Here is an 11,127-nt window from a genome sequence, read left to right on the forward strand (position 1 = left end):
ATAAAATCTAGAATTATCCAATAATATGCTTTATCCTCTTCAAGTAGGCTTTGATTCGCCAATATTGAAACACTCTCTCTTGTCAAAAAAGTAAGTTCCCCTTTTAGTTTAAACCAAACAAATGACCAATGATAATTTTGTTTAAACAAAAGGGACCCTCCTCAAAGCCCACTTGCTATGTACGACTTGTAGTTTTTTTATTTATTTTTTAAAAATGAAGCAATTTTGGACCATTCAGCCATCGGAAGTTCCAATGGCGATGGCTTTTGGACTCTTCTAATTCACACTCTCAAATCTTCTACACTATTCTCGAAACCGCTCCATTGAATTTTCACCACGTTTACTCTGAACAATAATGGAGGAAGAGTATATTAGGAGACACCATAGACACTTGGTCAAGGACGATCAGTGTAGCTCTTCACTTGTTAAGCGCATCAGAGCTCCTGTTAATCTTGTAAGCTTGCTCTCTCTCTCTCTCTCTCTCTCTCTCTCTCTCTCTCTTTTTTTTTATAATTTTATTTTATAAATCTCTCTATTTCTTCTCAGATCTATATGCAATCAACTTGTTACGGAGACTTTGCGAGATATTCATTTGCACCTTTTTTTTTTTCTAACATTCATAATTTTTTTACAGCATCAGATTGAATTGACCTTTTATAGGATAACCTAAAAAATAAATTAAATATCGTAGGACAAATTACTAGATTGTGTAAAAGTTACACTGTCACTTGAATTGAGGTAAAGAAGAAAATATATTTTTATGCATACATTGTTGATTTCTTTTCATAACCTAAAATGTTTCATAGTTTGAATTTGGAGATGGAATTGGCTTTGGTAAACCAAATTGCATTATATACTTGGTTTCATATGTTACCAGTCATTGGATGTGTGACTGAATGTACCATATATATTCTTGCTGAGCTCTTACTGGTGTGGTATATGTCATAGGTATGGTCATTGGTGAGAAGGTTTGATCAACCACAAAGGTACAAACCATTTGTCAGTAGGTGCGTCGTGCAAGGGGACCTTGAAATTGGAAGTGTGAGAGAAGTGAATGTTAGGTCGGGTCTTCCAGCTACCACCAGCAAAGAGAGGTTAGAGCTTCTAGATGACGAGGAGCACATCTTTGGCGTGAAGATTGTTGGTGGAGATCACAGGCTTAGGGTATGCATCTTTTATCTTCTTACAGAAAATACATAGGAAATAATGCTTTGGATGGATGTAGATGTGAGTGAGTGTGTGTCGACAAGGTGTTTGTGTATTTTATGGTATTTAACTGACGCTGAATTTATTCAGTAAAAAAGGAATATATATATATTCGAGCATATTTTGAATGGTAAGAGAAGAAATGTATATCCCAGCGTCTTTTGAATGGTAGGAAACCATGTTTCCCGCTAACAATCATGCATCTGCATATAACTGCAATAATGTTAACTATTTTATGCTCCTTCCCATGTTGTGGTTGGGTGGGATAGGCTTTGCATTGTAAAAGGTTTATATGTACTTGAATCCTTGCTATTTTTATTTGGTCGCTACAACTAGATATGATGTTCCTACCATTCAACTTTCTGATTATTTCTCTAGTATCAAATGCTAGATGTACTTGAGAACTTCACTGAGGAGTCTGTGGCACACGAGTACCAACTTGTCCTTGTTTAGGTGGCTTACCCTTGTCCTCGTTCTCACCTCTAATTTTGTATTTCCTGACCACTTCTTCAACCAGAACAAAAACTGTTAGATATAGATCAAACAATGTTTATTCCAGCATTCTATTTTGTAAAGCTGATAAATACTTAAGACTTCTTGTTTGATTTGGCATCATTATAAGTTAAGCATCCATTGTGCGGAATGATATTTGCAAGAATTTACTAGTTATGCACTATGTTGCTCGGACTCTCCGAAAATGTTGCCGGGTGCGTGTCGGATCCTCCAAAAATAGTGTAATTTTTTGGAGGATCCGACAGAGGTGCGACATCATTTTGGAGAGTCCGTGCAACATAGGTTATGCACATGTGCACACAGCACTTGGACTTGAAACTTGAAGTGTCAGCATTCATCGATGTTACCATTGTTTATTCAAATGTCTTTCCTTGATAGCAACAAATAAGCGGGAGATGGTAAGTTCCACACATCCCTTCATGTTCCCCTCTCTTTATAAGAAATAAGCTTTTTTATCAACTTGGATCCCAATAACTCATGTCAGTAATGGTAAAATTGAAATGTCAATATTTTCGAGACTAACTAAAAGGAAAAGAGTGTCACATATAATGGGATAGACGAACTTATAGCTGATATCAAGTTTGATCTTGCATGGTTTCTGTTGTGGAACGTAATGTTTCAGATGGTAAGCATGTTAAATTGTTTATTCATAAAAAATGAAGTAACTTTGTATTGTTCATTAACTGTCTTTGGTTTATACCTGTTTAACGGGCCGGGTTGATCCGTTTCTGGACCGGCCCGGACCGGTTGTAACCCGGATCGGCCCGGACCGGTAGTTAGGGGGCCGGGTTACGGGGGTTGGTCCGTATAAAAAGAAATCCGGTTAACCAGACCGGTCAAACCCGGTCAATGAAAAATACTGTTGAACCGGTTAACCGGCCCGGCCCGGTTCAATGGCTATTTTCTGTTTTTTTTTAAAAAAAAATGTCATATGACTGTTGGCAATTGTCAGCTTCAAATTTGGCCGTTGCCCAACGGGTTGATTGTAGGAATAGCCCTTTTTTGGGCAATTTATTTTAAAAAATAACGCTTTTAGTAATTAATAATTTAGCCCTTTGAAAAATTATAAATACACCCCCGTCTTCTTCATTTCTTCACTCATCTCTCATTTCTCAAACTCAAATTATCAATTCAAGTTAAATCATGCTCACACCTTGAGGTGGTAGAAGAAAATGAAGAAGTTCACAAAGTAAAGTACAAGAATTGTGGTCTAGTCTTAAATCTTCGTCTAAAGTGGGTGGGCACAGACTGTTTAAGGAGGCATATGAAGAGTTGTCTTAAGCGTCCTCCAGAAATTCGTATTTAAGTTGATTTGAGACAATTTGTGTTATTTTAAATTTATTAGCCGTATTTATGCTTAATGTTTTAGTTTGTTAGATTAATTTGAAATACTATTATGCAATGAAAATTTAGTTTTACTCTTTTTTCGTTAATTTAGTTGTTGTTAAATGTGAACTTTAATTTGTCAGTTTGAAATAAAAAAAGAACTTGCAAATTATAAGTGCAATTTTTTTCCATCTTCATTGTATTCTATTATCTTAAATTCTTAATGAAGTATTCAAAATTTCAAATATAACGATTTTAAAGCCTTTGCACCCTTTTATTCAAACACTCTTTTTATAAGATTATTTTTTTGTTTTATATTTTTACTTTATATTAATATAAATTACGATAGTTATATAAAATACAAAAAAAAATAGAAAAATAACATTAACCCGGCCTGGCCCGGCCCCTTGGACACGTAACCGTTCTGGTTCATTTTTTACCCGGATTGACCCGGACCCGTTAAGCCCGTTTGAAAAAACCGGTAACTGGCCCGGATTGGAAACCGGCCGGTCACCTTTTTTATCAACCCGGCCCGGCCCATCCGTTAAACACCTTTACTTTGGTTAGGAAATGGAGAAGTAAATGCCTGGTCAATTTTCCTCCATAACAAGAGTCATTTTGCTGTTTCTGGAAGAAGTATTGGTACACACGTGCAATGAGAATATAGCATGGGATGTGGGACCCTTTTACCAAAACAAGATTTTTCAGCTTCTTTTTATCCTGTGAGTGTGTAATGCTAATATTTGATAAGTGGAGTGATGGAAAGCAAAATGACCTGTTAAGACCATGAATTTATAAGACTGGTTAGATAGCTTCCCTTGGGAGAAGTTATTCCGAGGTAGTTTGCCTTCAGGAAAAAGAGGTCCAGATTGAGTGGAATGAATGTTGAAGATTCGTTTAACCAAGCCCAACTAGTTTGGGATTGAGGCAGTAGCAACAGTTGTTGATTGTGCAGCTATTAGCGGTTCAGGTGGTACATGTCGAATGAAGAAGTGAATGCAAGGATAACTTTTCCTTCATGAGAAGAGTGTGCCAAAATAAGACTGTGCAACTCCCCTTCCCCCTTTTCTTTTGAAGTATCTGATCCAAATATTTGATTACCATAATGATGCAAAAGAAAAAGGCCTGCTAAGGATATGAATTATAAGAATGGATAGACAACTTTCCTAAGTGAGAGTCTCACTTGAAGTTCAAGGAACCTACCTTGCGCTATCTCAACTCAATATGTTAAGCTCTTAATATGCTCCTTTTCTTCATTCATTTTTTCTGTGTCTTCACCAAATACACATAGCCATCATGAAAATATCGTGCTTGCATATGCGTAATCCGAGCCAGCTTTCGTTCCACCCTGTGCAGTAAAAGTTATGGCAGTGTGTATTTGCATCTTGTGGAGTGCTATGCTTTTTGTTTGAGAAACAGAGATATTACTACTTTATATGTACAATAATTTGTTGAGATGGCTAGCAAGTAACTGTTTTTGTTTTTCTTTGAAAACGTGGCAGAACTACTCATCGGTTATCACTGTTCATCCTGAGGTCATTGATGGGAGACCTGGAACAATTGTAATCGAGTCATTTGTAGTAGATGTACCAGATGGGAATACTAAGGATGAAACATGCTTCTTTGTGGAGGCCCTAATCCGGTGTAACCTCAAATCGCTAGCTGATGTGTCAGAGCGTTTGGCAGTGCAGGGCCATACTGAGCCTATTGATAGAATGTAGCTCCACAGTTTTTGCAAATGCAGCTGTGTGGGTGTCTATCTTTGCTGCTGGAGCATACATGGATTTTGATTAGAAGGTGAGTGTAGTGACAGGTATTGTGTATGTCCTACTCGATCTCAGAAGAGTGTATATATACACATGTATACTTATATTGATGCTTCCTTTTGAATCATCTGAAGGTCACCTCCGGTTTGTAACATGGAACCAGATTATTCTTGCAATGAGCTATTTCACATTGTGAAGAACCAGTACTATTTCTGCCAGTGCAAAAAATCCAGTGTTGGTTGTAAATATCTGTACTTGTGGATGAGCTTCTTGTTGTCATAAGAATCATATGCTACTGGTGTAACAAAGGCACGCTATTCACTTGTATCATTTAGAGGCTGGTGTGCTATAAATGCTTAAAATTTTATTGTCCAGACTGAAACTATATTTTTCTTCTTCTTGTTTTCTTCCTTCCTTTTTTTGATAAAAGATGGGGGGAAAAGTGCCTTGTTTTTGGGTTGTATTGTTCACCCTTCTTTGCGTTTGGGGTGTGTTATAGGGGTATGTGTTTTCCCTGGAGCATTGTTTGTTCCCAAGAGAATATAGAATTCCCAAGCAATTTTTCTCTTCTCTTCCTCCCCCCCCCTCCCGCAAAAGAATAGGAATGTGAAGGGAAAATTCCTGAAAATACTACTCCAAATTTGGAGATACCCTTCGTACATTTTTGTTTTAGGAACATGCGTGTATTTTAGTTTGTAATCCTGTCTGTGTTTGCAGTTTGCTCTGAAAGATGGTATACAACCCATAGCTAGTTGAGATTTTTTGTATGTATCCTTACTTCCACTAGGTTTTCTACAATTTTGGTTTAACAAAGTCTAGTTTGTCAAATCATTCTTGAAATTAGGTAATCAATCTTTATCTAAAAATCATGTGATTTTCTTAGTATTTACGCTAATAATCACCGATTTCTTTTTTTTAGGTTTCTCACTTGGTGTTGATGCTCACTTTGGGGCCCAACTAGTCCCACTTTTGGGGGCAAAGCGTTTTCTATCAAAAACGATTTTATACTTAGAGCTCGAACCAAAGACCTCCAGTTAAAGATGAAAGAATAGTTATAGCTGCACATCAAACTGGTATAAACACTGATTGCTAGATTTAGCAAATAATTGAAAATTATGGCACGTAAATAAAGACAAGTCACCCTAATATTAAAGTAGGTCTAAGTTAAAAGAATGAAGGCTCACAGGCTACGAGGCATTCTAAAGAAATAAAACTACTGGCTATGATCAACACACTGGTTTTGACATTCTCGCATATACTCTTGCTATATTTCGTTTCGTTTTCCTTACTAATTTCCTTACTACTCGAGTTGTTCGCTTAAGAAAATGTATTCTGCACCCAAGGGTGTGGTCCTATGACCAATAAAGTGGATAGAGAACCATGAGGTTCACGTTCAAATTTTAGCGGAGACAAAAATATTAAGTAATTTCTTCTATCTGTCCAAGCCTTGGTGGAGTAGGAGATAGCAGGTACCTCGCAAAATTAATCGAGGTGTGAGCAAGCTTGCTTGGACACCGTGATTATTATAAAAAATATTACATATAATTGGAGAAGTAAGGATGTCATTTATGAAAATTCTTTCCCGTAGCTTAAGGGGAAAAGTGCTGTGATCATTATTCTTCTTTCTATTCCGTGTCACTTTAATGGCCAAAAGAGAAGTAAATTGTGATTTGCAAATATGACAGCATAGTGGTCGAGTACTCCATTTCTATATTGGCTAATTAGTGTGCCGTGGGCCAATGAATGAACTTCATTAGTGCCTATATTCCAAAATTTAGGGAAAGAAAACATATCAGAAAGTTACAAATGAAAGGTTTATTAGGATGACATCAGGACAACGTGTACGGAGTATACCTTCATTGTCACAATCATACATAAACGTTAACAGACAACATCTTCAGTACTATAAATTCCTTGCTCCATCTAAACATTTCACTAACATTCAAACAAAATATTAGTATCATCACTAGAAAGATTCAGATAGTGAAAAATGGCTTTGACATTCAATTGGAAGCTCGCTTTTGCAGCTCTACTAGTATTAGGAATGCAGGCTTCTCGAGCCTCATCTCGTGGCTTGTATGAAGCCTCAATGGTCCAGAAACATGAGCATTGGATGGCTCATTTTAGGCGTGTGTACAAAGATGACGCAGAGAGGGAAAAAAGACTCAAAATATTCAAGGAAAATGCTGAGTACATTGATTCCGTCAACAAGGCTGGGGTCCGGCCTTACAAATTGGGCATTAATGAATTCGCCGATTTGACGAATGAGGAATTCCGAGCCACTCACAACGGGTATAGAATGCTTTCACACCAGAAATCGTCTGAAACCACATCATTCAAGTACGAAAATGTGACTGCGCTAGCAGCTAGCATGGATTGGAGAAAGAAGGGTGCTGTTACTAGAGTTAAGGATCAAGGGCAATGTGGTAAGTCAAACTGACCCACCATCATATTGTAACCATTTCATCTAAAAGATTAGTGTTAGAGAGAACACTTTCAATTATTATGTTTCAACACTCCCCTCACGTGTGGATCTGATTCTTTTTTTTTTTTACTTTCGGGTGGCGGTGAGATTCTGAGGACCTCTTGTCTTGCACTGATATCATATTATATTGTATGACTATCTCGTCTAAAAGTTTAAGTTGATAGAAATATCACAATTTTAATTACTTAATTACTTTACGTCTCAAACTCTTGTATCCTCCTTTCCATGAATCTGCAACACTAAAAACCTAATTTGCTTGGACTCTTCACTTTCCATGTCGCACACACATCGATACGACGTGGATGTGGGTGTGGATCCATACCGGATCTGGTCAATCGATTTTGGGTACTTTGACCAAAATCAGCAGAGACATACAGGACATATATAATGATTTCTGAAGTCAAAACATGGCTAGGGTACAACTGAAGAAAATGGAGTACCTTGTATGTAGAAATTTCTATAACGGTCTTTTCCTTTTATCTCCTTCTCGGATTCTCCTTTAAATCGATATTTTCTCCTTCTCGGAATATCTTGGAAGTTTTTCACATAATGTCTCATAATTTAGACATATTTTACAACTCTATTTTTAGATATTTGTATCATTTTTGGTTGAATACCCACCCGTATTCCCACGTGGATCCGTATCCCCGAATCTTAAAATTTAAATCATCAAGGACCGGACCTCTAGATCCATACCCGTATCGAACACCCTCACCTGAGTCCGAGTAATTTAGCTAAAAACTAATCAACCTAATAATGCAGGATGTTGCTGGGCATTTTCTGCTGTTGCTGCCACAGAAGGAATCAACAAGATCAAGAAAGGTAAGTTGATTTCTTTATCTGAACAGGAGCTTGTGGATTGCGACACGAGTTGGGATATGGGTTGTCAAGGAGGTCTCATGGATTATGCATTCAAGTTTATCATCAAGAACCATGGGCTTACTACTGAATCCAATTACCCATACGAGGGAACCGATGGCACCTGCAAAACTGAAAAGAAATCCAACCACGTTGCCAAGATTACTGGCTACGAAGTTGTCCCAGCAAATAGCGAGTCTGCTCTACTGAAAGCTGTAGCTCATCAACCTGCATCTGTCGCAATTGATGCTAGTGGACCAGATTTTCAATTCTATTCTAGCGGTGTTTTTACTGGAGAATGTGGAACCGAGTTAGATCATGGTGTCACGGCTATTGGATATGGTAAAACTAGTGATGGTACGGATTATTGGTTAGTAAAGAACTCGTGGGGAACTAGTTGGGGCGAGAAAGGTTACATTAGAATGCAAAGAAACGTTGATGCTAAAGAAGGACTATGTGGAATTGCTATGGAAGCTTCATATCCAACTGCTTAAATTAATCAAAATCGGGTGCAAGTTTGCTATTGATTTTTCATTAAAAGAACCATTGTTGGTCACAAAGTTCATAATTTATGTGGTGTGCCTAAAGTTCACTGTATGTTATAGGCTCGTGTGTGCAACTTAAGTAATAATTGAACAAAAGCTTGTATGTAAATGGTAATGTTGATCAAAAGTGTATCCTATAATTGTCTTTGAATCTTTGTGCGTGTATCCCACACTACCGAATGGGGGAGAAATTCAAAAATAGCCAGATTTACCACTGGTCGTTGAAAAATAGCCAAGTTTCAAAAGTCATCGAAATTTAGCCACTTTAAATCTGAGCGAAAACACTGTTCAAAATCCGGAAAAATACGCCCGCAAATTTTACGGGAGTTCCAGCATAAGTATGCTTGAACTCCCGTAAATTTTACGGGAGTTCCAGGATAACTATGCTGGAACTCCCGCAAATTTTACGGGAGTTCAAGCATAATTATGCTGGAACTCCCGCAAATTTGACGGGAGTTCCAGCAAGTATAATTGTCCAGTATAATATACTGGAGTTTGGAGCACTGGTGCTCCAGTCTCCCACAAATTTTACAGGAGTTAGCAAAGTATACCGGTCCAGCATAATATGCTGGAGTTCGTACACAAATGCACCAGAACTCCCGTATATTATACTGGACCGGTCCCTGTTGCAGCAAAATAGTGGCTATTTTTCATTGACTTGATAAACGCTGGCTATTTTTCATTGACCAGTGTGAAAACTGGCTATACCATAATAATTTAACTACCGAATGGTCTTTTGCTGGTCTCATACAAGTTATAATGACCCGATTCCATGCATCCCACTAACCCAACTTACCAAGTTTTGTGTACTCACTTACCCTATCTACTTTGCTTCTCCTTTGGAGTCTTTTACTAATTAATAAGTTTCATGGCGGATCCAGGATTTGAAGTTTATGGGTTCCTACCGTAATTTTAAATCAATATAAAATAATAACTGGGTTCACAATTAAATATTTATAAATATTTAATGGATTTCTTAATAAAAATATCGTGTCTACGTAAAAGTTACTTGGTTCTCGGGAATCTAGTAACAACACTCTAGATCCGCCACTGGCTTTACACCCGCATAATTTGTTGTAAGGAAGTCAAAAGTCTTATAGACACATGCATATTCATAATTGTCAATTGATAATCACACAAGAAGGGGATGAAATAAGGGTGTGTTTGGTATGAGGGGAAATATTTTCTTGGAAAATGAGCGATTTTATCACTTTTTTTTCCTTGTTTGGTTGGCGAGTGAAAAGCTTTTTCCGCTAAACATTTTCTAGTGTTTGGTTAGAGAGTTAGAAAATATTTTTTTAAAAAATAACTTTTTATGCTACTCTCCGCACCCTCCCTTCTCGCGAATCCCCATGCTTCCTGTGTCCTCCCCCTATCCCCCCCGATAGTATCTTAGGAAGCTCAAATCTATTCAAGGACAAGGATGAAGCTTTGGAATCTCTAAGAGGGCCTTTAACAAGATCTCAAGCCAAAAAAGTTAGGAGGAAGATCTTAAGGATAAAGGATATGGGTTCTCTAGGTGTAATAATTATTTTATGGCCCAAATTCATGTCCAATAAGAGGTGGATTAGATCCCAAGAAACATCCTCTGAAGAAGGTTCAAATCAAGCCACTATTTGACCAATTTAGCACCTAAAATGTGTCCAAACTTGCAGACTATGAAGTCCTACATAAAGCCACATTTTCATAGCATAAAAAGGACTTACTTGATTTCCAAGAATGGTACAATAGTCGTGCTAGATGTTGAGTGCAAGTTGGTGCCAAGTTGCTTGCAATTTCCTTCAAGATTTCCCAGATTTTCAAGATTCTATCCAAGAATGGTTTGAGACTTATTTCCATATATTATTGGACTATATTTATTGCTTTCCTAGTTAGTTAAGGTTATGTTTTCCTTTTTCTAATATTTTTGGAATTACTTTTCAAGAATGACTTGGTTTTTGCTTCCTAGCATTTTTCTTTTCCTAAGGTAGTTGGAGTTGTTGTCCAAAGTAGTTTAGGACTTTATTTCCTTGTCTTTTTTAGGTACAATTTAGTGAACCCCTCTCTATATAAAGGGGTGTCTTCTTTGTTTTTAGACTTAGATTATTCAGACTATTATCAATAAAAATTGTGAGATTTTTCTTGCACTTTTGTGTGTGGCTACTCTTGGATTTATTCTTCAACCTTCAAGACTCAACTTAAGGTGGTAAGATTAAACTCTTTCGAAATCTTAGATCACTTCTAGGTATTAAAGAAAGGTGATAAGTTTAGGCTTATTGTTGTTCTTGTTATTCTAAGGGGTCGGGTTTCACAATCTATCTCTTGTTTTTAATTCTCTACCAAAGGCGATTAGTTCTTTGTTAGCTAATTGTTGTTGTTAGGATTCAACTTCAAGAATAGACTTCTTGAATTCAAGAAACTCTTTCTTGAATTCAATCTGTCTTTAATT

At 37.1% G+C, this 11,127-nt stretch overlaps 2 protein-coding genes across 3 annotated transcripts; both read left to right on the forward strand.

The window, feature by feature from the left end:
* The first annotated feature begins 209 nt into the window (after nucleotides 1-209).
* On the forward strand, nucleotides 210-5,370 carry LOC109219192 (abscisic acid receptor PYL9-like). Of its 2 annotated transcripts, XR_002066896.1 has the most exons (4): nucleotides 210-454; nucleotides 949-1,164; nucleotides 4,548-4,842; nucleotides 4,946-5,370. XR_002066896.1 is itself a non-coding variant. In XM_019383631.1 (3 exons), the coding sequence occupies exons 1-3, from the start codon at nucleotides 356-358 to the stop codon at nucleotides 4,764-4,766; spliced, it is 534 nt and encodes a 177-aa protein (XP_019239176.1). In that variant the 5' UTR covers nucleotides 210-355; the 3' UTR covers nucleotides 4,767-5,370. The 2 variants fall into 2 exon arrangements, 1 of the variants encoding a protein (XP_019239176.1); XM_019383631.1 differs by having other exon boundaries at nucleotides 4,548-5,370.
* Nucleotides 5,371-6,711: 1,341 nt separating this feature from the next.
* Nucleotides 6,712-8,844, forward strand: LOC109219191 (senescence-specific cysteine protease SAG39-like). Its single transcript, XM_019383630.1, has 2 exons — nucleotides 6,712-7,237; nucleotides 8,059-8,844. Exons 1-2 carry the CDS (start codon nucleotides 6,802-6,804, stop codon nucleotides 8,646-8,648), a joined length of 1,026 nt encoding a protein of 341 aa, XP_019239175.1. The 5' UTR covers nucleotides 6,712-6,801; the 3' UTR covers nucleotides 8,649-8,844.
* The last annotated feature ends 2,283 nt before the right edge of the window (nucleotides 8,845-11,127 follow it).

Source organism: Nicotiana attenuata, unplaced genomic scaffold (genome assembly GCF_001879085.1).
Source record: "Nicotiana attenuata strain UT unplaced genomic scaffold, NIATTr2, whole genome shotgun sequence".
Taxonomy (NCBI): Eukaryota; Viridiplantae; Streptophyta; class Magnoliopsida; order Solanales; family Solanaceae; genus Nicotiana; species Nicotiana attenuata.